Source organism: Crocuta crocuta, unplaced genomic scaffold (genome assembly GCF_008692635.1).
Source record: "Crocuta crocuta isolate KB4526 unplaced genomic scaffold, BGI_CrCroc_1.0 scaffold337, whole genome shotgun sequence".
NCBI lineage: Eukaryota > Metazoa > Chordata > Mammalia > Carnivora > Hyaenidae > Crocuta > Crocuta crocuta.
This window is the reverse complement of record NW_027528873.1, coordinates 3,723,675-3,750,963: the sequence shown is the minus strand read 5'-3', so window position 1 is coordinate 3,750,963 and position 27,289 is coordinate 3,723,675. Positions and strand designations below refer to the sequence as shown.

At 46.1% G+C, this 27,289-nt stretch overlaps 1 protein-coding gene and 1 long non-coding RNA gene across 7 annotated transcripts in view; one reads left to right on the top strand and one right to left on the bottom strand.

Annotated features, from left to right (window-relative positions):
- Window positions 1-2,775: 2,775 nt before the first annotated feature.
- Window positions 2,776-27,289, bottom strand: part of PXYLP1 (2-phosphoxylose phosphatase 1) — a 94,701-nt gene continuing 70,187 nt past the window's right edge. For all 6 annotated transcript variants that reach the window (XM_077756696.1, XM_077756698.1, XM_077756701.1 and 3 more), the window contains 4 exons: window positions 22,025-22,183; window positions 21,051-21,177; window positions 11,233-11,372; window positions 2,776-5,068 (listed from right to left, as the gene is read on the bottom strand). In XM_077756696.1, coding sequence (XP_077612822.1) covers window positions 4,128-5,068; window positions 11,233-11,372; window positions 21,051-21,177; window positions 22,025-22,183 — 1,367 coding nt within the window. In that variant the 3' untranslated portion in view covers window positions 2,776-4,127. The remainder of the gene's footprint in view (window positions 5,069-11,232; window positions 11,373-21,050; window positions 21,178-22,024; window positions 22,184-27,289) is intronic.
- On the top strand, window positions 18,489-19,949 carry LOC144225455 (uncharacterized). The gene is made up of 2 exons (XR_013333308.1): window positions 18,489-18,620; window positions 19,674-19,949. It is a non-coding gene; the product is annotated as an uncharacterized LOC144225455 (long non-coding RNA).

The window sequence follows — 27,289 nt, the reverse complement described above, 5'->3', positions numbered from 1 at the left end:
CTCAGTGTTAGCAATGAACAGTCCTCCGTCCTGGGAAACTCCTTAGTCCCAGGCAAACCAGGACAGCTGGTCTCCCTACTAAACATGTCCCCAAACTCGATCTCCTTTACAGATGGAAGATTGGGCACTGAAGGCTAAACATTATGTTTGATGCTATCCTCTAATGGCAGAGTATAATATAACATCACGGCCAAGATTAGTTTTATATTATATAAGCAGTTTTTTCATAAGAAAAACAGCAACCACAGATGGTCAGAGGCACACTTGGAATATTTTCCTGATCATTTAGATTTAAATTTTTAACAGATGTAACCCCACTGTTTTAGTACTCATTGATATTCACCAGAAAATATGGTCTCTTGTAGGGCTATTGTGGGGATTAAATTAGTCTAGGAAACTTACTTTTCCATGGTGTGTTACACAGTACACCCACTGTAAAGTTGACCAGTGTTACACACACTTGGGTTAGACTCTAGGCTTGGGCTCTTCCTTCGGAAAAGTGACTTCACCTCCCCTACGCCACTCCAGCCTGCTTCCTCATTTGTTTTAGGGGTAGCAGGAACTTGAGGGCATTTAGATTGATAAAGAAATGCTTGCAGGGCATTTCTCAAGGAAATCCTGACCTCAAAATGCTGCGTTTACTACTCACAGGCATTAGGAAGCCAGGCCTGAGGCTGCACCCCGCTGAAGGGCTCTATAGCTCTGGGAAGAGCCAAGCTGACCCTTCAGGGATACCTGCTTCTCACATCAAGTCCAGTATCAGCTGGCAGATGGGCTTCAGAGGCCAGGACAACCTGACCAGACACTGAATTCAGCTGGTTCCTCTCAAGCAGAAGTATTCATGAGATGGCTACAGGGCAGGCCCCATACAGGGGTACAGTCCCAACATTTAGTTCTGTGGTCTTGGGCAATGGGAGTTAACTGGGGACCAGGCCAGACCTCTGGCCACTATCAAAGCCAGAACTGCAATGTAAACCCTAGATGTTTTCTGCTCTGTACTTGTGGCTGTGTTTAAACACACTGGGGTCCACCCACACTAGCCTGGGCTGCTAAATCTGTTCAGAAGGCTTCCTGAAGATTCACAGAAATGGAAGCAGGCATCCCTGCCTCTCCTGTATCTGTTTTTAGGGGTCCTGAACAAAGGAATCACTCACATCTCTCAAAAGCCTAATTCTGCTATAGCCTCGAAGATCCTCAAATAGGCTTAATAGCAGTATTAAGTTCTCCAATTCTGTTTATCAGTGAAATTGGGGAAATAATACTCTAGTCATATTAATATCTGCAGCTGTACTGAAAAAGGGTTAACTGCTCAGTTGGGCTACAAAATTAACATGTACAGTTGCTGGCTTCTGCTTGTTTTGTGTATCTCAAAAGCCTGTGATCTCTTTTTAGTAACTTGGTTTTTAGTTTCAATTTCATTCATTTGTAATGATATTTTAAAAATATGTCTTTAGGGGCACCTGGGTGGCTCAGTTGGTTAAGCGTCTGAGTTCAGCTCAGGTCATGATCTCGTGGTCTGTGGATTCAAGTCCCATATTGGGCTCTGTGCTGACAGCTCAGAGCTTGAATCCTGCTTTGGATTCTGTGTCTCCCTCTCTCTCTGCCCCTTCCCCGCTCATGCTCTCTCTCTCTCTCACTCTCTCAAAAATGAATAAATGTTAAAAAGAATTTCAAAAATATGTTTCATGTATATCATTAAATATTATGCAATGGCTATAAAAAGAGCTACCTACCTACCTACCTACCTACCTATCATCTATCTTAATGTGGAAATATCTCAAAGACATACTGTTAAGGGAAGTAAGTTAACGAGAAATATATTTTAAGGGAAGCAAATCACAGAACAATATATACAAAGTGATCTCATTTAAAAATTATATATATTTCTACATCTGCATGGAAAATTTCTGGAAGAGTATCTGTCAAACAGCTCACAGTGTTGTCTCTGGAGGTGAGAATAGAGAAGAACTTCACTTTTGAAGCTGCTTTCGTATAGTTTGTTTTCCAGTGTGCATGTATTAATTTTAATCATAAAAACAAGAAAGCTGAATTTGCACCTACACCTGCCATGAACTAAGCCATTAAGACCATGGCCCAGAAATCAAGAATTGAATGCATTAATCTCAGCTCAGTGCTCAAGAGTTTGTTTATGGAGTGAGACGTCTCAGAACTTGATGCTGAGGAAGATACGTTAATGATGCACATACCCCATGTCTTGGAAGGCAAAAACATCTTCCCTATGCTTTTAATGTTGGCTCTTATCCAAAATATTTACCTTTATCAACAGATGTTTCCAAAAGACTTTTAAAACATCTTCTTATTCGCTTTCGGTTTTCAATCTTCAAGCTGTGTTTAGCACTCCTAATTCAGATATACCATGAGTGGGAGCAAAAACCAACTGATTAGCCTTTACATACTCGAGACAACACATGATTTTCAGCCACGAAAGGAGCCGTGTAGATGGATTTCAAGCCAGTCCAAGGCCACTTGCCGTGCATGTCCTCCCGACCCATGAAGCTCTGATGCTGCTGTCAGAGCAGGAAGCCCCAGCCCCTCCAGGCCAGGGCTGCTGTGTCTTTCTGCCATGTCTGCTGGGCCGAGTGTAGCCTACAGCTGCCCACGCTGGGCCAGGGGGCCTGGCCTCTCTTCTCCACACGTACTGGAGAGTCTTCTAATTTAAAACGTTTTTATATACACAAAAAAAAGGATACATTTCTAAAAAATGAACTTACTTGAAAAGACCCATATGTACAAACCATGACTTGTATGTACCAGTATTCTTCAAAAATTTATTTATAGAAATGGACGTATCCAAAGGCAACATTAGACAAAAACAAAGAGAAAAGTTTGGAATGCCAACGACACAGGGAAGTCTCACCTGCACTTTACATTTCTTCACAAGGAACTAGCACCATTTTAGTTCAGAAACCACAGATTTCATTATAATCGCTTCTAATATATAAAATACCTTATAAAGATTATTTAACTATCTAGTAACAAAGTTCTTCCAAAAACTTATTTAAAAATCAATTAGAATTTACCATTTGAAATTGATGAAAATGGTTTAAAAACTTATCTAATTCTAGAAAGGGAATGGGCCATAATTAGTTTTATTGGAAGAAAGTGCCTGAATTCGGCTTCCGGCTCCCTTCTAATCACCAAGCAGGTACAGGAAACTGAATATTACATAGGAATAAGAGCACATTTAAAACTGGCCTTAGAAAATATTTTCCCAGACTATAAAAATACTAAACGGAATACAAAAATCTCAGCATATACAGCAAATAGACTACAGCAGACAAATATTTAAGACATACTTAAAACTATCTTCTACCATGATCATCATGAACATCAAGTATTATTCTAACAGTTTTTCTAGGATTCATTCGGATTCAATGTTTATGTCCTTCTCAAGTTTTATTATAACACCAGATACAGATCAAATTCGGTGTTTCTAGTGGAAGGTGCTGGAGGCACCACTGAATAAATCTGTGTTCCATTGGTTCTTAAAGCGCTGAAAATGCAAATTGTAGAACAGCCTGTTTTCTGAGATCGGGGTCAGCACACTGCCGCCCATGAACACAACCACACTCATCTGGTTATGTGCTGTCTGTGGCTGCTTTCACGTTATAAGAGCAGAGTTAATAGTTATGACTTTACGTGGCCTTTGGGTCTTCAAAGTCTAAAATCTTTACTATCTGGCCCTGTACAGAAAAAATCTGCTGGCCCCTATTTTAAATGAATCACTTCAGGAAATGTTTCACTGAAGTAGGACAGGTAAAATTGTCTCAGATGAAGAAAATTTGGGCTGAGGTTTGCTGGTTCCATCATATAGTACCATGGTGGATCAAAATTATTATTCTGGCATTGTAAGCAAAGTCTGGCTCTGATAAAAGTACCTTCCCTTTCTCTGTGAACTGGTCATTATGTACCCAGTAACTAATTGTGTACCCAGTTATAGCAACGTGCTTCCTGTTCAACCCAACCATCTACCTGGCTCTCAAACATGACTTCTAGCCTTTATAAATCAGTAATCTTATACCCTTGGCAGCAGATAGCACTAGAAGCAGACCCTTCCCATCCCTCTGTACTGGCATAGATTCTATAAGCACGGTACTGCTCACCATTTAGAATCCTTCCCTGTGACACGCATCATAATAATTAGTACTAGTACTACTCCCCAGGGCCACAAACATGTCCCTTTTGACAAAGCGGACTAAGTTTTCGAGGGGGCACATGGGCTTGGAAGAATGCTTGTGGTGGTCCTGGCAAAAAGAGGTGTGGAACGTGACATCAACACCGTTATAAAGAATCCGGACAGAATGCTCACTGGGCTTTTCTCTGTCTTGCCAGAGCTCAAAGATCAACCTGGCTGCAAACCTTGGGAATCTGGCTTCCATAAGGCCCAAGGCACTGAGAACTGGTGACAGAGTGACATCGTGAGCAGAGTAGAGGGCAAAGACCTCTTCTTTCCTGCCCTCTGCTGCACGCTGCATCCGGGCGACGGTCTGATTGAGGAGGGGGTGGGCGCCCAGGAGTGCATAGCCCAGATACAGTTTCTTCTCCCGCCTCTCTCTCTCGTCCTCTATCTGATGTGTCTTGATCACCTTGAAGTGCTCCATGTCAATACAGCCATTTCTGGTGCACGGGAAGCTGACGTTGTGGCAGAAGTGGCAGAGCATGGAGTCTATGGGGTTGGCCGCTCGAAGCTGTTTGGTGGGGACATCCACGATCCTGGCCATGTCCTCATAGGTCCTCTCCAGCTGGCTGTTTTTCAAACGTAAGAGGTACTGCCGACGCTGTTCCTTTTCCAGATACTGGTTTCTCAGGGGGCAATAGCAGTTTCCGGAGCAGAAGAGAGCACTTGGCTGGTGCCTAAAATGAATCTTCTTCCAGTCAAAATCGGGGAGAAAGCCATAAAGCAAGGCCAGGCCACTCTGGAGCGTCCGGCTCTTCCCAGTGGTCTCCAAGTAAAGTTGGTCTGTGGACCAGTTATTTGGCAGGAGTCTGTGTTTCTTTAGATAGATGTCCCTCAGCAGCTGGCCATTCTGCAAATGCTGCACGACTCCTGAAACACAGGGACATGAGCTGTCCTCACTACCAGCTCAGCAAAAGGAGTAGCAAAGGGAAGTCAAGTCCATGGCCAACTCTACAGTGCTTTAGATCCGTGCCTGAGAATATAATCAAAACCATTCCCCAGCATGTGGAAGCTACAAGAGTGGGTTCACATCAACTCACGAAGGGAGCCCCTTGGGGTTATCATCCATGAAGGGGTGGGCAGAGTGGGGAAGCACCAGGACCATCTGCTCAATCCCCCCCCTCTTGTCCCGCCCCTTCCCTGGGAGGGGGCGTGGTGACTGGTGGGCCTCAGAAGGCAGGAATCACCCTGCTCGTAGATGTCAAGGCTGTAATTGGCGTGGGCCTGCAGAGAGCTTTTTCCAACCTGCCCAAGGACACAGCTGGCCCTCAGCAGCTGAGGGCCCATGGGAATCAGTCAGGTTAAAGAGAAAAAGTTGCTTGCTGGCTCCCTAGTCCCCTCGCTGCTGGGGAGGTCTCTCCTTTCCCTCATTCTCCCTACTCTCCCAAGCAAAGACTCTGCAAACCTTCTAGGGTCATTCTACCTAATCCCACTGTGGGGTCACCAGCTCATCAAGAATATTTTGTCTGCACAGAAATGGAATGATCTCTCAGATACCCAGAAAGAATATTTGAAAAAAAGCAAAGGCAGAACAGTACATTTATTATAGCCCTTTTAAATAAAAGGGGATTTTTATTACCTGGGGCTGATGGGGGCACAGAAATGGGATAAACGGAACATAGGAACAAAAACTTTTTTTTTTTAATGTTTTATTTACTTCTGAGAGAGAGAGACAGTGTGAACAGAGGAGGGTCAGAGAGAGAGGGAGACAGAATCTGAAACAGGCTCCAGGCTCTGAGCTGGCAGCACAGGGCCCGACATGGGGCTCAAACCCACAAACCGTGAGATCATGACCTGAGCCGAAGTCAGACACTTAACCGACTGAGCCACACAGGCGCCCCAATAGGAACAAAAAATTTAAATTTGCCTATTATTTAAAAGTTGAAAAAGTTTTATTTTTGAACTATCACAGTATGGGAACAAATTATCTTGAGGAAAAAAAAAAAGAAAGAAAAGCTTTGTCTTCAAGTAGAAAACGATCTGTAAGCTCACCCTCCATGCAGCAGGTGGAGGGGGGATGGAATCTCACCAACAGATATGAGTTCTCTGAGAGGGTAAGCCACATGCAGGCCCCACGACCAGTTCGTGACCAATGTCACTTATTCAGATGCCCAAAGGGCATGAAAACCTGAGACAACGCAAGGCTCAGATGCGTGAGACAGAGGGAACTTCAATGGCCTGGGAAGGGAACAGCTCAGGCAAATATCATGAAGGGTCCCATTCTGAAGGAAGAATATCAAGAGAATTCCCTCAGAGATCGGTGCTGACACAGCTCTTAGGTATTTCCAAAATGATTTGCAAAAAGAGGCAAACTGTGAATGACAAACATTAAGAATCTGTGTCTGGCCCCAATTCACCTTTGGGTCTACATTATATTCCTAGGCTACATATATTAAGGTTGAGGGCTTCCCACATGCCACATCTTTCTCTTTTCATCCTCACAAAAACCTTACAAAAAAGGCATATTGTTATTATCCCCATTTTCCTGATTTTACAGCTGAGGAAACTGAGGCCCTGAGCAAATCACTGTTAAGAAGTGGCAGAGCTGGAACTCAAGACTCCCTATCTACCTCCACAGGCCCAACCCTGCCCTCCTAGTCCCTGCTCATAGCGCCTTCTCTTTCTATTTTCCTGCAGAAATACTAAGTTCTAGCCATTTAGGGTCTCTTATCCTCTCCTAACACATGTCTCTTCATGCTTTTGTTCATGCCCTTCCCCTTTCTCTGCCTAGAGAAATCCTTATCCAGTGCCTAGCTCCAGTACTGTCTTCTCTGTAGTCTTCCTTCTTCCTCCCTCTCCCACGTCAGATCAAGAATTCCTTTCTGGGCACCTGGGTGGCTCAGTGGGCTGAATGTCCAACTCGTGGTTGCCATTCAGGTCATGATCTCATGGTTTGTGAGTTTCAGCTCTTAGCACAGGGCCTGCTTGGGATTCTCTCTTTCCTTCTCTTTCTGCCCCTCTCAAGCACTCTCTCTCTCAAAATAAATAAGCTTAAAAAAAATTCCTTCCTGTTCCAATTTGCCACTGGATCTCCAGGGCTTGAGCTGTAATTGCTGAACCTAGCATAGGCTGGCACCATGCTAGGCACTTTACAAATGCTAATCTCACTCACCACCTCACCAGCTCTGTTGGGGGGACATCAACTGTCCTGTGTCATGGGCCTATGCACTCTACAGCCCTGGGTTTACTCTGTAGGACCTCACCGCTTGCAGCAGCACAGTGAGCTGCCTTCCTGCGGGCTGTGCTATGGCAGCTGCGAGCTCCGTTAGGACAAGCTGGGGAGCATCTACTCATCCAGCCACTCCCCTCTCCTACACTCGGCAGCTGCCAAAGCGTCTTGACTAGAGCAGGTACTAATAATGATCAATCTTAAATAGTTACTGCGGGGGCGCCAAAAGTGTTTCAGTTATAAATGACTATTCTAACAGATATGCATGTTTAACAAAATTTAAAACAGAAGATAAAAGTGAGCATTAAAAGAGAATAAGGGAACAGGAGCAAACAGTACTAGGAAAATGATTTCTAGAGTATGTTGATTTAGAAAATGATGTAGATAATAGACCAATTGAGAAGAGAGGTCAGAATGAACAATTGTCTCTAAGTGTGTGAGGGCCACCTGCCCCAACCTCTTTTCAGGGAACAGCCCCTGGATTTAGTGGCTGGGCCCCTCACTGCTCAGTTACCCTGGCCTCCCAGCCAGCTGATGGGCACTGACCCTGAAGGACCCCATCAGACTCTCTCTCTCAAGAATTTGGACTTGGGGCATTTGGGTGGCTCAGTTGGTTGAGCATCTGACTCTTGATTTTGGGTCAGGTCATGATCCCAGGGTTATGGGATTGAGCCCTATGTTTGGCTCCATGCTGAGTATGGAACGTGCGAGAGATTCTCTTTCTCTCCCCTCTTCCCCTCTCCCCTGCTCGTGCTTTCTCTCTAAAATTAAAAGAGACACCTATGGAGGAAAAAAAGAACTTGGACTTGCAGTTCACCTCTGGGTGTGGCTACGATTGCCACTCTGTGGACACAGCAAAACCAAAGAGGTGAGGACAGATAGCTTTTTTCATTCCTGGCTCCAGTCTCTGGAAGCCTGGTCATAATCTTGCCCTAAGAGTCTGTGAGTCACCCTGAATCCTTATAATAAAATGTCCCTCTTTTGCTTGAGTTGGTTTCTGTTGCTTGTAACCAGAGAGTCTGACCAATGGTTCTTAGCAAGCATGACTGTGCTCTCAGAGAGGTCTTGGGGGTTGAGTTGTCACAACAACATAGGGAGGAACATTCCCGACACTTAGTGGGTGGGGACCACAGAGCTAGACAATCTCCACAAGAAACTGTTCTCTGTCCCATGTAACTTTTGTGCACCACAAAATATTCCCACACATGAAAAACCTGTTTAAATACTTTAGCCTACAACCTGTTTCTTTGTGTCATAAATATAAAACTATTTTTGCATACCATTAGCACCCCCTGATTTTTCCAGATATGCAATATATATTAAGGGACATCTGTATTTTATTTTAATCAGAACTTGTCAAAAAAATCATGTTCCAAAACATGGTGTTAGAGTCCCCAATATAATATCCCTTAGTCAGGCTGCATTTACAGCTGTGACTGTTGTCAATCTACATGTAGGCATAAACAACCGACTATGTCATTCTATTTGCTAGTGTAGGTGTGCTTGAGCTTTTATATTGAGACACATAAAATTATATAACAAATTTATTTCCTTCTGTTTCTCCTTTATACTATAGTTAGAGTATCTGATAGAACTGCCCTTCTTTAAAATTTTGTATATAGAAAGATCATATTATATTTGAATTTTACTTCAGGATAGTTAAAGGAGAACCACCAAAATACTTGTTAACAAAAAGGGGTGCTTCGTCTGGCAGGATGAGAGCTCCTGTTTTAAACTGCTGTAGACCTGGGGCACCTGGGTGGCTCAGTTGGTTAAGCATCCAACTTTGGCTCAGGTCATGATCTTGCGGTTCGTGGGTTGGAGCCCTGTGTCGGGCTTTGTGCTGACAGACAGCTCAGAGCCTAGAGCCTGCTTCAGATTCTCTGTCTCCCTGCCCCTCCTCTTCTCACACCCTGTCTCTGTCTCTCAAAAACAAACCTTTAAAAAAATGCTTTAAAAAATTAATTCCTGAAATCATTATTGCACTATATGCTAACTAACTAGGATGTATTAAAATTTTTTAATTAAAGACTTTAAACACTACAGAAAAAAAACTAAAATTAAAAAGAAATTAAACTATTGCAGATCTTGTGTATGTGAAACTAATTATCAAAAGCCTTTAAAAACATATTTATCTTGAGAGACAGAGAGAGAGACGGAGACAGTGCATAAGCAGGGCAGGGGCAGAGAGAGAGAGAGAGAGAGAGGGAGAGAAAAAAACCCAAGCAGGCTCTATATCATCAGTGTAGAGCCCAACACGGGCCTTGATCTCATGAACCATGAGACCTGAGGCAAAATCAAGAGTCTGACCTTTAAACCAATTGAGCCACCCAGGCACCCCTATCAAAACTCCTTATTTAAGGCTAGTCCTCCAGAGCCTTCAGCTTGGCCTACTGTCTCTCACTATCATTTTCCTCAGTAATAATGACTTTTAAAACATGGCAAAACTCAGGGTACTTGGGTGGTTCAGTCAGTTAAGCATCCAATTCTTGATTTCTGCTCAGGTTATGATCTCATGGTTCATGAGTTCAACTACTGCAGACCTGGGATGCCTGGGTGGCACTTGAGATTCTCTCTCTCCCTCTTTTTCTGCCCCTCCCCAATCTGAGTGTGTGCTCTCTCTTCCTCTCTCTCTCCCTCTCTCTCAAATAAATAAATAAACTTAAAAAAATGGCAAATCCACAGGGCCAACCAGAGGACAGAGACCGTCCTTCTATCGAGGCTGAGGTCCTATAGTACTGATGGGACAAGGAAACAACATGGCCAACACTTCCTCCCAATTCTTCCAAAGATCCATCTCACTGGGGATCTGCCATTCATGTTTGCTCCTGAGATCTCTCCATTCAAACTTAATCAGGTTACTTTCTTTGAAGTATCGAAGAACATGGGATTGGATACAGAAATTACGGCCCAGCAACAGTGGGATAACATATGGACATCAGAAATGATGCTGTTAAAAATAATATAAAAACATGGGGCGCCTGGGTGGCTTAGTCGGTTGAGCGTCCGACTTTCGCTTAGGTCATGATCCCGCGGTTCGTGGGTTCGAGCCCCGCATTGGGCTCTGTGCTGACTGCCAGCTCAGAGCCTGGAGTCTGTTTCAGTCTGTGACTCCCTCTTTCTCTGACCCTCCCCTGCTCACGCTGTCTCTCTCTCTCTCTCCTAGAAATAAATAAAATATTAAAAAAAAAAATAACATAAAAACAGAGAGGGAGATGAACCATAGGAGACACTTAAACACAGAGAACAAATGGAGGGTTGCTGGAGGGGTGTTGGATGGGGGGATGGGCTAAATGGGCAAGGGGCATCAAGAAGGACACTTGTTGGGATGAGCACTAGGTATTATATGTAAGTGATGAATCACTAAATTCTATTCCTGAAATCATTATTACACCATATGTTAACTAACCTGGATTTAAATTAAATGCTGTTGACAGTTTCTGATAGCGAAAGACTATCACAACATACTATTAAATGAAGAGGTTGCAAAACAGGGTTTAGTAAGCTACCACTGTGTGTGCACACGCAGGCATATAAACAAAAGAAAACAGGATCCTAATTTCTTCGGTGGACTGGGGTTATAGGTGCTTTAAATTTTTCTGCCTTTTGCCTGTCTTTCCTAATGTCTCTTCCATTGATTATACTGCTTTTGCAATAAGAAAAAAGTTTTTTATTTTTTTAATTTTTTTTATTTTTAGAAATCACATGTGTAATCAGAGACCTTGGTGGACTCAGAGTTACTTGAGGTACTGGTCCTTATTCACCCCGAGAGCCCACAGAGGCTTGACCAGACACGTGTGCTCCAATGTACACCAAATGGAGGAGCGCACAGGAGAAGGAGCGAGCAAAGGGCTGTCGCACATACCTGTCTGCGTGAGCTCTCCCATCTCACACAGCGGGTGATTGGGGTAAAGAGGCAGGGAATGCAGGGGGCTTTCGAAGGAGGCTCCGGATCCTTTTGACATGTGACTAACAAAAGCTTCCAGTTTTGGGTGATACGGTTTCCTAGAGAGACAACACAGAGAATTAGTGGTCACTGTGCTCCAAAATGGTCCACAAGGGTTTCAACCTCAGCCAGTAAAATTTCAGGGGTGGCATGCCCCGCTTCACTCACAGTAATGGGTACTGGCTTCATCATGTCTAAATTCCAGTATCATTATTACTCGACCACTGACGCTCATGAGGCCGGTATGAGCCCCTAACCTGTGCTGAAGCACCCATCACTCCCGGTACTATGGGAGTCAGCTCTGCCCTCCACCATGTAGATCCCCAGCCTGCGACCCTCCTGTCTCCCTCCCCAGGTGGCTACCGAATCCCGCCAGGTAGTCATGCCCAGGCCGGGAGTCCTTCTTGATTGCTCCTTCCCCTGCCCCTACACATGCCATCTGCCACCCAATCCTGCAGACGTGTCCTCCTGGGCCTTCTCTACCCCCTTCTCCTGCGTCCCTGCAGCCACTACCTGGGTTCTAGCTCAGGCAGCTTTTGTCTATATGGCATGGGCTCCTTTTCAGTCTACCTACAGCCTAATCTTGCTCCTCTCATCTTGCCTTCTCCACAGCCAGAGATCGACTCAAAGGCAGGGCCGGCTGTCCCCGGGCTTGTTCACGGTCACCTTCCCAGAGAAGTCGTGTATGGCCCATCTGCCTATTCTGGCCCCACCTTACTTGAGGCTCAGGTTTCCCCACCCTCTCCATTCTAATGCTGGACTCTGGTCACACACAACCAACTGCCTTCCGAACCCCCCCAATGTACCTTGTTCTTTCATGCTTCCAAGACTTTCCACATCTTGCCCCTTCTTCCTGGCAAACCTACCTCAACCTGCATCTCAGTAATCCTTAACTGACCTCAGGAAAATCTCCTTTGAAAAAAATTAACTGATTGAGGTGACCAATATCTCTATAGCTCTCTACAGTTCACTATGCATTTTGCACATACAGTATTTCATTTCATGGGGGGGGGGGTAATGAATAGCTAAAAACATCTCTTTTTTATATCTGACATTATTTATAATTTTGCCATTAAGTCCATGGAGGTAAATCAAGATTTATCTCTCTAGTTGCTGATTCAATTTCCCTGAATAATGAAATGGCCTACGAGTGTGTATCCATTCTCCAGTTAAGCAGAAGTGAACAGATAAGACTAGTTCCCAGCTCACCTAAATCAGCATGAAAGGAAGCAAGGAGAAATTGTTCCAATGGCAGACCTTTCTTGTCTGAAAGCACAGTTAACTTTGGCAATGCTTTTAAAATAACTGCTAAGATGCTTTTATTATCTTTCAAAAATATAAGGCTAAAAAAAAAAGTCCTTCTTTAAAAAAATGTTTTAAAATTAGAGAATGCTGGGGTGCCTAGGTGGCTTCCGTCTGTTAGGCTTCTGACTCCTGGTTTCGGCTTAGGTCATGATGTCATGGTCCTAAGATGGAGACCCAAACTGGGCTCTGTGCTGGGTCTGGAGCCTGCTTGAGATTCTCTCCCTTTCCCTCTCTCTGCCACTCCCTCACGTATCCTAATAGAATCTAATTATCCTGGGTTGCTGCAGGGCATTGTGTCTTTTCATAAAAACAGAGGGCATGTTATTACTCCTGAGGCTAAAACAGATACACATTTGCAGGTTGGGGAATAAGATTTCCAGGCTGCCAATGAGGCTGCCAATATGAATCCACATAAACAAAGGCTATCCATCAACAGGAGTCAAATGTTCTGTTCTAGGTCATTATTACAGGCTGGTGATTTTTGAAGATCTGAGAAGGCTTTGCTGCCAATTTCAGAAATGAAATTTCACTAATGGAAGTGTTTGCTGAGCTGGCGTAAGTTTTTGGGGCGTCTGACTACTTAATGATATGTTAATATCTAACTACACATATGAAAACTTGTTTTTGAGTCTGGAGAGATGGTGATTCATGAGAGAAAAACCTCACATACAGAAGAGAGGGAAAATGGCTGGATCTTTTTAACAGGAAGAGGACCAGGTAATCTGAGTCCCAGGCCTGTCCTGGGTCTGAATACCAGGTCCTACCTGTGGAGTCCACGGCCCCACCCCTGTAGCCGAGAGGGTACCTAGTACATGGTAGATACCCCAAAACATGTATGAATGAATTCAACTGGGAAGGCACCAACCTTAGATGCTTGATGAAAAGTAGCAGCCTCCCATAATCCATAGCAATGAATATGGCAAATTCCTATGGTGGTTTATTAAAATATTCAGATTTCAATAGAAGTATTATGAATGAAACTAATTATGGTAAAGATTCTCTTTGAGCAGACTATAGGTAGGCTCCTCTAAATTGTCTTCCCAACTAGGTCTCAACCTTTGGACTTCCATGTTCTTTTTGGACTTATGTCCCTCTTTGTATCACCCAGTTTTAGCAAAAACCCTGCTAAGTCCATTTAGCCAGAGTCTCCTGCTCCTGATATCTGATCAAATTCCTCATCTCCCAGGTGGTATCTGTCCACCCCGGCCTGCCTTCAGCAATCTCCTCACTCCTGATGTCGCCCTTTAGTCATTTTCCATCTACTGACCCCCACCCTGATCCTTGGTTATAAGTTTCCACTGCCCATGTTGTATTTGGATTTGAGCCCAGTTCTATGCTAAGATCTCTTTTCTCCTACTGCATTAGTTCCCGAATAAAATCTGTTTTTACTACTACTACTACTACTACTATTACTACTACTACTACTACAATGTGGCTCTGCTTTCAACAGTTATACACTAAAATCTGTTCTTCCCTTCTTGGGAACTTGGTTAGATCCCATGTCTGAGGCCTCAGTGGTTAGGTAGAGCCACATGGTATTCACCAAGGGAATGGAAGGATGTATCTCACTTCTGGGTTTAGGTTTTCAGATCATGGGGTGCCCCTTCACACTCTTTTCCTTCCCACTGGCCACTATTTAGACAGGGCACCAATCCTAGTTCAATGTCCACCTCCCTAGGGCACAATGGGAGGAATGACCTGAAAGGACCCTGGGGCCCTAAATGACCAAGTGGAGTCCCATCCTATGACCTGGATCACTCATCTCAGACCTTCACACAAGGCAAAGATACACTCCTTTGTTATTTGAGGCAATGCATTCTTCAGTCTCTTTATTACAAAAGGCTAGCCTTACTCTGACTAACAGAAATGATTAAATTTGTGAAAATCAATTTTTCTTCAGGAAAAACTCATGTCATTGTAGCCTCATTGGAAATCTGCTATCATATTGGAAACTCAAAGAATTAAAAGTGCTACTGTCTTAAGGCTTCAAACTATTCACTTCCAGAATTACTGTTTACCTTTTTATATGCATTATTCACTTCTCTCTAAACCACAACACCAAGACAGAACCCTGAGGCTAATCTACACACCCATGGCAAAATTCATTGTGCTTTAGCTACAATCTGAGCAATTTCTGAGTCCTGCACAGAACGGTAAGACAAATAGAGAATAAGTATAATACCAGTGATACTGTTATCAGAAAACAATTCAAAAATGCTTACGTGGCTGGAAACTGGAATGAGTTCATACCACAGATTTTTATAATTTATGCAAAAGAATTTATTTTATACTATTAATGAAATGGAATTCTAAAAAGATAAACTCAATATACTCTTCTCAGTCTTCAGCTTTCTGGAACTGTGTGTGTGTTAACTGAGGTGATTAATTACCCCTCACCCTTTCCTAAAACTTTTCTCCTTTCTTAGCTCTCCTAACAGCACCACTGTGCTTGCAAAGTCACCACCTCCTCCTGGGATCCTCCCTACTCTCTGTACTGCATTATAGGCTGGCATTTCCTAAGGCTGGTTTTGGCTTTCCCTCACTCCACAGGCTCTGTGATACCAGTCAAGTTCACGGCTTCAGCTGCCATTGACAAGTGAACTCTCAAATGAACCTCTACCTCCCAGCAAGATGATGTCCCTAAGCTCCACACCTACACACCTATACTACCTTCTAGAAATTATCTGACAACAGCTCAAACTTAGCTCTGCGACCTGTCCTCATAACTTCCCTGTTCTTCCTCCTTCTTCTGCATTTTCTCTCCCGCAGCCAGACACCCAATCAGAAATCAGGGCACCATCCTCTGTCTCTACCCCCATTCAGCCTGTCACTAAGTCCTAACGACCCCACCTGGTGACCTTCTCTCAGATCCAAGCCTTCTCTCCAATTCTGCTGCCACTCCCTGAGTTTCAGCCTCTATCATTTATTCATTCAACAAATATTTAATGGTGCTCCTTCCATGTGCCAGGCACTGCCTTGGGCACTTGGGATACAGCGACATTGAACACTGCCCTCAGGGAGCTTAGTAGCCTGGAGAAACAGACAGCATACAATGAAGACTAGAAAGAGGGTGTGTGAGTGTGTGTGTGTGTGCACACACGCGCGCATGTACGCATGTATGCTCATTAGAAGGTAACAGATGCTATGAACCACTGACACGATGAGCAGGGAAAAGGTGACCCAGGAGACCTGGGTGGACGAAGGGCACTGTAATTGTAAGTGAAGTGTTCTGAGCCATCTCACTGAGAGGGTGACAGTTAAGCACAGGCTCATAGGAAGTGGGAGGCCATACAGCTCCTAGGGAACAGCTGTCTAGCTAGAGAGAGGACACAGTCAGTGGGAAGGAGAGCTAGGGACAGTGTGGCTGAGGCTGAGGGGGTGAGGGTGAGGGGAGCCACAGCGGAGGGCAAAGCAGGGCAAGGGGAGGAGGAAGAGCACAAGAGGACTGGTAGGTCATTTTAAGGACTGGGCTCGGACTCTGCAGGAAATCTTTCTTCTGGCTCACTGTCCCCAGAGGAACGTAAACATCACTGCCGGCCTCTAATCCACCCTCCACATCATGGCGGCCAGAGATCTTCATAATTTCATCCCTCCATTTCCCAGCTCCCTCACTGCCTTCGTGTTCGGTGTCCACTCTCCTAAGCTGGGCATTCGAAGTGTCAGATGACCTAGTCCTTCCCCACCTCTCTACTCCGTGCTCCAGCCTGTGGGCTGAGCTGTCCACCTGCCCACACCTTTGCACAGGTAGGTTTCACTACCCCAAGTACCATTTATGATCAGCTGTCACCTGGCTTGTTCCTGCACACCCTTTAGGTCCCTTTCTCTTGGTGGCCTTCCCTGACCTGGCGTCCACCTCTCCCTCTGCCCCAAGCTGAGTCAGGCTGCCCTCTTGTGATTCATGAGCCTAAATATGGTTCCAAAACTACTTCCACTTCTACTTTTTCTTTGTCTCTAACATTGTTGCCTTTGCTGTCACCACAGGTGCTCACCAACATTCCCTGAGGGCACCAAGGTACTAGGCACCAGACCAGTCTCTCAGAGGGGAGTGGGCTCCCTGGGGCAGAAGCAGCCTCTCTTCTATGAATCTTTAGAAGCTGGTTCTCCCCTTACTCTGCCAGTCCAGCCACATACTGGTTTCACTGTTCTCATACATGTGCAGCTCTTCCAGCCTCAGGCTGTTTGCACCTGCTGTAGAATACCCTTCCCCCAGATCAGCACAGGGCTGGCTCCTTCATTTTATTCAGGTGCCTATCCACATGCCACCTCCTGTCGCATGACATTATAGTATCTGCCACATTATAAGCGTTTAAAAATAAAATGTATTGGGGCACCTGGGTGGCTCCATTGGTTAAACATCTGACCCTTGGTTTCGGGTCAGGTCATGATCTCACGGTTTTGGGGATCGAGGCCCACGTTGGGCTCTGCACTGACAGTGTGCAGCCTGGTTGGGATTCTCTCTTCCTCTCTTTTTCTGCCCCTCCCCTGGACGCACGCTGTCTCTCAAAATAAATAAAATTTAAAAAAATAATAAAATAACATGTATCAAAATAAAAGCATTTAGTAAACATGGCATATGTATGGCTAATAACCTTACTGCTGGCTTACTCCTGTCCTATGAGGATTAAAACTGCCTCTCTGTCATGAGGCACGTGGCATTCGTGAAGAGGCAGCTCCCACGACAAAGGCCTGGGAGAGCCACAGAATGTGTCACTGTGAAGGCAAACTCACTGGCACTGACGCTGGCACTCCTTACTCAGCTCACTGCAAGCCTGCCTGCTGGTCCAGATACACCGTAACTAGACTGGAGGGGCAGGTACATGCCAGGACCCACCGCCTTCAGATGCCATAAAAATGAATGATTGCTGACACTGAACTAGCACCTGGGAAGGAACAGGCACAACTGGTGACCCAGACCCCACCGTCCCGGGATATTCAGAGTCCCAAAGTGGGTCCACGCCACTGGGAGTCCTGCTCACTCTTACTCTAAGTGGGTATTTATAATTATTTTAATGTTGTATTTAATTTTTGACAGAGAGAGAGAGCGAGCGAGCATGAGTGGGGGAGGAGCAGAGAGAGAGGAGGACAGAGGACCCAAAGCGGACTCTGTGCAGACAGGCTGATAGCAGCCAGCCCAATGCCGGGCTCAAATTCATGACCTGTGAGATCATGACCTGAGTGGAAGTCGGACACTCAACTAACTGAGGCACCCAGGCGCCCCAAGTAGGTATTTATAATAACAAGTCAACTTCCTGTTTTTAAAGATGGAATTAATGAAATGACATTACTTAATTCAACATGCATACCCTACCCTCCTTCCACAAAGGACTTAAAGCAGCTCTTAAAGTTACAGACTGTTCAATAAAAGTAGGTCAAAAAGATCAAGGACAGAGAAAATGAGGGCAGAAGCAGCTGGCCCCAGGAACAGCATCTCTCAAATGGGAGCTCCAGAAATGCCCCTGTCAGAGGTCCCTGCCCTGGCTGTGATGGAAGGAGGGACCCTGGGACCTGGCCTGGCTTCAAGACCATCACCACTCAGAGTGGGAAAGAGGCCGGGCCCCAGAAGGCCTGCAGGCTGCTGCAGTAAGTGAAACAGCACCGTTCCTAAACCTCTCAGTATGACTAGTTCAGTGGTTAGTCTCTCCCCTTAGTTAGACTTCAGGAGGATGTGGTAAGGGATGGAGTATGGTCCCCATGTTCCACGACAGAGTACTGAAGCTCACAAAGGTAAAGTGATTTTCCCTATATCCACAAGGTCACAAAGGCCTCAGAGGATTCCGTGGCAGAGGCTGAAATCAATTATGAGGCACTTGATTAGCCATTATGACCTGTGATTCTCACTAAGGTCCAGAATTCACTCAGCAACCAACCCAGTCCAACAACTATGTTATGCCAGGCTCGGACTGGGCACCAATGATACAGGAAGGAGCAAGACGCAACACTCTTAAGGAGCCAGTGCTGTGGGAACAGCAGACAATCATGCCAGAAGACAAGCTGCAAAGCACGTAGGTGCAAAGGGGAGGCCCTGCCCACTGCCAGGTGGCTGTGCCCAATGGGGACCTTCTCTAGGAACAGCCAGGGTAGCCTCAGAGCCTTGAGGCACTCAGGGACCCTGCAGCAACAGAGCTGACTGGTCTGGGGACAGACTCCGGGTCAGAACCAAGACACTGAAATTCTCACATCTGGGAATGTGAAGCCCAGGTAGAGAAAGAGGAGCAGAAGCCAGGAGTCGCCAGGGCGGAAGCAAGGAACTGTCCACAAAGTCTCCGAGGCTGCCCCGAGGCTGGCCAACTCAGAGGCCTTTTCACCCGTCCATTCCTGGGCAGTTCAAAGGGCAGATATCCGAAGTCTGTGCCAGTGGAGGACAGCCACTTCTCTGAGCAGCCTCCCTGCACCCCACCCCATGTCCTCCAACCAATCCCCCACTCCAGAAACCAAAGGGTTAATACTCAGCACAGCACGGGCCTCTGCCCTTGCCCAAGTCCTAAGGCCAGTTCAGGTGTGGTCATTACATATTTTGTTCTGAGACCCTTCCAGTACATCCGTCTTCTCAGTCTGCGTGAGGCAGTGGCAGTGCCTAATACAGCTAGAAACTCGTCCAAACACACCAGCAGAGGTTTCCCGGAGGAGGAGGCAGCTTTTCAGAGGTCTCCTGAGGAGCCATAGGAGTGGGTCACGCAGGGACGGGGCAAGCAAGCTAAACAGCAGATGCAGAGGCCTGAAGGGGTGGGGGGCCGGCAAGGGGTGGGCGTAGCAGGCTCAGAAGACCCCAGTGGAAGGGCTGGCATGGAAGGCTAGAAACTGCAAAAAGAAAGCCAGTGTCTCCATGGCCTCTGGACAGCGGCCAGCCTCAACCCTGGGGTGCTACTGACTCATGGGACACTGGAACATGCACCCATGTTTGCTAAACACATAACAGAAGACACAAATGCCCAGGCTGCAAGCTTCGTGACCTCCAGCAGGAAAGGAGAAACTGCATGAAGGCCTACAGTTGTGCAGTATTTCATGGTGTGTTTGTATCAAACGGTTCACTCCCTCTTCCCCTTAATCCTGGACAGTGAGAGGCCTGGAGGCACAAAGAGTTAACCTGAAACCACTGGCTTCACACCACCATCCACTAGAAGGAACAGGCCTGGCTGACAAGAGGCAAGTCATCGTTCCGCCAGAGCGGCCCTGCCCGAGGCAGGCTGGCACCCAGAAGCATTCCATCCAAATAACGTCTTCCCCACTGAGCGCTCCTCTGCTCGTTCAGTAAACCGCAACCCATGTTGTGTGCCCCCAGACGCATTTGCGGAGGCCTGGCCCGTTATTTCATTAAAAAAAATTTTTTTTAATGTTTTATTTATTTTTGAGAGAGAGAGAGAGCGTGCAAGCAGGGGAAGGGCAGAGAGAGAGAGGGACAGAGGCTCTGAAGCAAGCTCCATGCTGACAGCAGCATACTAGCCCAATGTGGGGCTCAAACTCATGAACCCTAAGATCATGACCTGAACCTGAGTCCAATGCTCAACTGACTGAGCCACCTAGGTGCCCTTTGTCATTTCATTTTAGGGCTCTGTCATTTTCTTTATTTTTTTTTAAATTTTTTTTTTAATGTTTATTTTTGAGAGACAAAGAGAGACTGAGCATGAGTAGGGGAGGGGCAGAGAGACAAAGGGAGGGAGACACAGAATCCAAAACAGGCTCCAGGCTCCGAGCTGTAAACACAGAGCCCAACACGGGGTTTGAACTCATAAGCTGTGAGATCTTGACTAGAGCCGAAGTCGGATGCTTAACTGACTGAGCCACCCAGGCACCCCTGGAGACGTGCTATTTTCACATGCAAAATTTCTACTCTCTGTTGCATTATTTTTCATCCTCAGGGCTCTCAACCAAGAACATGCTGTCCCTATTCCCATGAACAATTAAAGGGCTAAAGTAACATCTTACATTTACATGGCTCTGCAGCTGGCAATGCGCATTCCCCTCTATCATTTCACTTCATTCCTCACCTGGACCCTGCAAGGTCCACAGCACGGTCATCCTTATGGCAGAGATGTGAGGGTGAGGCTCAGAGACTAAGGAACTTACCTGCTGCCTCCAAACGGAACAGTTGCGCCTGAGGACATCCCGCCCTGTGTTCACTGCACTGTGTCCCAGCTTTTCCTAAAACTGAAGTGCACAGGTGAGGAAAGCAGGCCTCACACAGGCCTGGACTCAAATCTCAGTTTATGTGCTGTGTGGCCTTACACAGGCATCCTTGCTTCTCTGGGCCTCCTTCTTCACAATTGCAAAATGGCAATTAACACTCAGATTGTTCTAAAATCAGGCTCCTGACGAACGGTCTGTGCTCAGCAAGTGTAGGTTACTTCCGGCCTCGGTCATTCTCCAGCCAGCATTGTGACTGAGACAGAGAGAATAGATTCTTGAAAACGACTTTTAGAAACCGTGCAATTTACCTGTTAGCCACCAGAGTGCAGTCAATTTCTGGTCGCTTCGTCTTGGGAATGACATACAGCGGGTACCTGTCCCCGTGTCGAATGAACACATGCACTGAGACCAGCTTAAAATGATGCGGGGCGTGACCTGTGGGAGAGGAGCATGTATCCAGGTTATCATGCAGCAAGTGTGGATTCTTTCCACTTTGCAGAAGCGGGGAGGGACGACCATGTTAGGAGGGTGCCATGCTGGAGGTTGGGGGGGCTCACAAGTCAGGCAGAGGAACAGGACAGGGCTGGTTATGTATGTCTCAGACCCCCAGAAGTAATGGGGAGCCTCTGGGGGTATGAGTAGGGACTAGAGGCCAGGGAAACGGGGGCACGTTCATTCCTGTGGGCCTCCCTCAGACTAGGGGGAGGCCCACAGAAGTACTGGAAACAATGACTTCTGCTTTAAACCTCCATGAAACAAATCAGGCCACTAATTGAAAAAAAAAAATTCAACATCATTCATTGATACACTTTCAAAAAGGCAAAACTCAAAGCAGAAATCATATTTTGCTATACCTTTACTGCAGTATACCCACAGAGCATCCAGCATCCTGTGGATTTCCTAAGCCCCGAGAGAGCTTCCTGGAAAAGAGGGGAGCTGGGGGGTCACGCCCTAGAGCCTGCCATGCCCACCTTTCTATCTCTGGTATCTCACTATGAGCCATGATGGCAAACATTTGCAGAGGGCTTATCATGAGCCATGTGCTATGCAAAGCAATTACTTAAGCCTCCGGGCAGCCCTGTGACCAGGTACCACTGGGTACCCCCATTTCACAGATGAGGTAGCTAATGCGGGAACTCACTCAAGGTCACAGCCTAGCGGCAACTGCAGGATTTGAGCCCAGGCTGTCTGGCTCCTTCTGGTGGCACTATGCTGCTTGAAGGGCTAGCTCCCAGAGGGGCGTCTTCCTGGGGACCGAGGTAGGCGGCAAGGGTGGGCCTACCTTCCATGCTGCGCTCAGCCACACTGGGGATGTTGCAGTACAAGAGAGCTTCGTAAACAGGGTCCATCACGGGAGGCTCGGTCACGGGGTCAGGCATGATTCTCTTTCGACTCTTGCTACTCACTCCATTCTTGGCTGTGGACACGGGGCTCAGGTGGACTGCAAGGAAGGCAAGGCAGGTCACGACACATGCAGTCACAGGGACCCATCGTGTGGCTGGATTTTCACTGAGCAACTATTCTCTCCCTCGGCATTAGAGTGGACTTTAGTCTAGCAAGAAGCTAGCTTCTCATCAAGAACTGCACGCTGCCTCTTTCTTAATGCCATTACCTTCTTCTGACCAATAATTACCTGTGCAACCGCGGGTGAGCCACCCCAGGGAAAGGGGCCTCACTCACAGTGGTAAAGGAAGAACTTCATGCAAACTGATTACCTCATTCCTAACACCCTTTGAGTTCTAGGAAACACCATGGAGGAAAACCATCACCTATGTGGTACCTACGAAGTGCTAGATGTGTGGTCTGACAGATCTCGTGGGATATCATGTGCTTTGCACTTTGCACTTGATCAGAGCCTGATCAAGGCATCACTCAGTAATCCTTACAAGCCCACCTTACAGAGAAGACAGTCTTGAGCCCTGGGGGAGACTGAGGCAGCTGCGCAAGGCGAATGTGGTGGATGGAACCCCACCTCAAGCTCACTCTGCCTCCAGGCCAGGTTCTCCCTACCGGTCTTCTGTATGTCATGTGTGGGTCCTGAAGTCTGTCCAGCTAGCATCCTTCTGTCTGTTGATGAACTTTTCTTTCCTCTCCTGGTTTTGGCTGAACTGTCAATCACAGTGTCCCTGACCTCTGGCTGGAGGTGGACATATGACTGAGTCAATGAGGACAGTGATGGGGCAGCTAGTCTCCTTTTCCTTGGCAGAGGTGCTATCCACACAGTATAAAAGGGGCTCTTTTGTATGCTGGATCCCTCAGAATGGAAACTTGGGGCTGCCCCAGCCACCTCTCCCTCCTCAGACAGCCTCTGTCTGCTGTGGAAGAGAATGATACTAAGTACAGACAAGGCAGACCGACAAATGTAGAGACTTAATCAGAGAGAGAGACCTGAAAATATCCATTCTTTGAGACACTGGATGATGTGGATGAAGGCAGAATCTCTCTTAGAGGTTCCAGTTATATACATCTTATATAGCCCTTCTTGCTTAAGCTAATTTGAGTTGGGTTTTAGATACTTTTAATCAAATGAATCCTGATTAATAGACTTAATCAATTACTTATAAGTGGATGTAAGTCCATCTTCTGGGTCAATGGTTCCCAACCTTTCCATGTATGGGGAATCTCTGCAGCATCACAGATTTTCTGGAACTCTCTATACAATGACAGTGGTACTTTTAGCATCCACCCACTGAGAAAATGCACAGAAATAGGTGTGCCCATGCACCATTTCTAAAAGGTTTATTAATTACCATAATATACAAACATTTGAACAATAGCTAAAACACGACTCAATCACCAGCCTAAATCCATTTAAATTCCCTAATTTATTCTACAAATTCTTTTTTTTTTTAAATATTTATTTATTTTTGAGAGAGAGAGGGAGGGAGGGAAGAGGGGAGGGAGAGGGGGAGAGAGAGAGAGAGAGAGAGAGAGAGAGAGAGAGAGAGAGAGAGAGAGATTCTGAAGCAGGCTCCAAGCTCTGAGCTGTCAGCAGAGCCTGATGTGGGGCTTGAACTCCTGAATTACGAGATCATAACCTAAGCTGAAGTCAGATATACTACCAACTAAGCCACCCAGGTGCCCCTACAAATTCTTCTAATAAATACTTTAGACTTCCCTTTGGCAAACTAATGTTATAAACAAAAGTAAAGGAAAATATCTGCAACATACATAACAGACAAATTATTAATATCTAAAAATGCATACGAGCTCCTATAACTATAAAATCAATAAGGGATATAAGTGAGGTAAGTACAGGGACGCCTGGGTGGTTCAGTCAGGTAGGTGTCCGCCTTAGGCTCAGGTCATGATCTCATGGTTTGTGGGTTCAAGCCCCGCGTCGGGCTCTGTGCTGACTGCCAGCTCAGAGCCTGGAGCCTGTTTCGGATTCTGTGTCTCCCTCTCTCTCTGACCCTCCCCTGCTCACGCTGTCTCTCTCTCTCTCTCTCTCTCTCAGAAATAAATAAAACATTAAAAAAAATAAGTGGGATAAGTACAGAAAAATAAATACCAAGGGCAATAATCATATGAAAAGATGTTCAACATTATTCATACTTAAATACAAAATAAAACAACAGGATATGATACCTGCCATCAGACTAGAATATCATGTTTTAATCATCATGTCAGTACTGGCACGGGTGTGAAACTCCCCTCTGTGATGCAAGTGATAGTAGAAATTAGAACCTTTGGAAGAATTTGGCAGCATTCACCAGAATGTTCTATGTGCTTTATCCCTGATCCCATTATTCTACATCTTGGAATACACTCAACAGAGGGATCAGTTCTAATCACAAAGATATATGGCCAAAGAAATTCTCCACAGTGCTGTTTGTAATAACAAAAACAGGAAGACAACTAAATAGCCATCATTCACAGAACAGAACGCTGCATCCATTTGAGGAATATTCTGCCAGAACTAAAAAGAATGGAAAAGAATTAAAGCTAAATGAAGTGAAGTGAATAAATCAAGTCACTAGATAAGAAAAAACAAACTATCAATGTACGAATCTACAGGAAGTTGTATCCTATGTAAATGCATAAAAAATATCTACAAGGACATCCATGACAACGCAGCAGTGGTTTCTTCTGGGGAACAGGGGGAATGGGGTGTGAAGAAGTACTTTTACTTGTTTTTCCATAAATGTCCATATTGTTTTATGTGTTACACACATATTTACAGTAAGTGTATGTTATATATATCCCATATGTATAAACATATATGTATCTTTCTATAATGTCTATTATACACTATTAGCAGAATCGTATTAGCATAGTTATTACATTTTCATTCATTACTTGTATTACTTGTCTAATAAGTGGCCAGAACCGCTAACACACAGCTCAGGTGTTTGGAGGTAATTTACTATGGGGGAATTTGTGCCAGAGCAAGCAAATGAGAAAAGTATATGTCTGAAGGAAGCATCTTAATGACCCAGCAATTCTGGCTGTGTGGCAGCCCTCAATCTTTAACTCTGATCTTTTATGAAATGGTGCCAGATTCTGGCTTCCTAGCCCTGCCTGTGGGCACACTCCCTTGGAGTCTGGGTCAGAGAAAGGTGAAGCTAAGGACACATGATGGTAGAAGTGACAGAGGGACTGAGGGCCATTGGTCCCTGGGCATCCCAGAGTCCCCACGGTTTGCTACTTTATCTGTAAGCACATGGGGTAAGGCCTTTGGGGGCTACCACTTGAGAACTGCTATATGCTGAATGTTTGTGTCCCCTTAAAATTCACATGTTGAAATCCTAACCCTCAATTGATGATATATGCAGGTGAGTCCTTTGGGAGATGATTGGGTCAATTAGCATCCTTATAAATGAGAGCCCAAGAGTAACACCCACCATGCCCTTCTACCCTGTGAGGTTGCAGAGAAAAGATGCTTTCTAAGAAGTGGGTCTTGACAGACAGCGAATCTGCTGGTGCTTTGACCTTGGACTTCCTGGTCTCCAGGACTGAAAGTAATAAATTTCTGTTGTTTATAAGCTACCCTGTTTGTGGTATTTTTACTAAGCAGCCCATGGAATAAGAAGGAACCATAGTATTTGGGTTCAAAGGACCCAGTCATGACCCCAGAAAGCAGTGGTTTGAAAGCCACAGATAAAGACTGGGTGAAAATCAGAGACCCTCCATCCAGAAAGATTGTATCTGCTACTTCCTCTGGCATCTGGGCCTGGTGACCTCACTATCTACTGATACCACCCTGTGCTGCTTACACCTTCCTGAGTCATCAGAATGAGGCCCAGGCCACATGGGGCCCTTTGATGGGTCCTCCACACTCTAGACATGTGGAGGAGATTCTGATGCATAAAACCCTGGGGTGAGATGTCTCCTCCAGACTCACCCTCCTGCATCCTCACCCCTAACTTGGTTCTCACTGTTCTGAATTGCTCAGAGCTGTCCCCACTACCACTACCAGGTGCTTCTCACCCATACTCCTCCCTTTACATCTAATTACCCTCACCCCACCGCTGTTCTCCAAATCTGGCCAACTCCATCATGATACCAGGGTCACCCCTCCAGGAATCCCACCCCAACACCCCTCTTCCATGGGCCCACCTGGTTCTTGCTGCAATCTTGACTCACACCACAGTACCCTTAAGCAGGGCTGTCCACAATCTGTCAACCTGCCACCCCAAACATCTCGAAGGTTAGGGCTAAGTCTTTTTCATGTTTATAATATTCCCCATCTGACCAGCACAGGGAAGGCCCTCCATAAATGCTTGCTGAACTGGAGGACTGCTCAGAGCCAGGGACTGTGCTCTATGCTTTTGATGAAGTGTCTCACTGGATAGAAGAAAGAGGTATAAGGGCCCAGGGTCAGGATCAGATCATTACTTACCAGCAGAGACCCCTAGGTTGTAAGCCCCTGTCTGGCCTTGGGCCTCAGGCTACTTCAGTTATTTGGACAAATTCAGTCATCCACAGGACCAGCAGGTAATCTCACAGCCAGGTGTCTGCTGCCAGCCCATTACCTGGGAGTCACTTTGACTTCCATACAGACAGGCTAGAGTCCTTCCTTGAGGGCACCAAGCCAATGCCCATGGTCTCTAGCTCATCTCCCCATATCAGGGCTCTGGCCCAGGGCAGAGAATAAAAACCCACCTGCACACTTGGCCTTTTCCCACAAGGTCTGGCCTTAAGAACCCCCTGTATGCAAGCCCTTTATAGGTGCTTCAAATCTGACGTATTGTGCCTCCCCTCCCCCCACCATTCCTGGGTCAGATCACCACCCCTCCCTTCCTTCTGTGGAGTGGCACCTTCCCCCATGCCAAACCTGTCGCCTGGTGGGGGAAGCTGTCATGCTGCTCCTCCTGGGCCCCATCCTTGCCAAGCTGACTGGGGTCCGGGGATAGGGGCCTGAGTCTAGCCAACTGCGCTAATGAGGGCCCTTTCCAGGAAAGAAAGGCTTCCTCACACGAAAGGAACAGTGTTACCAGGACTCGGGTGGCCTCCTGCCATCCCCACCCTAGGCCCTAGGCTGTAGGCTGCCCCCTACTGTCCCTGTGTTTGTGTCAGCTCTTCTCGTCACACTGACACCCTGGCA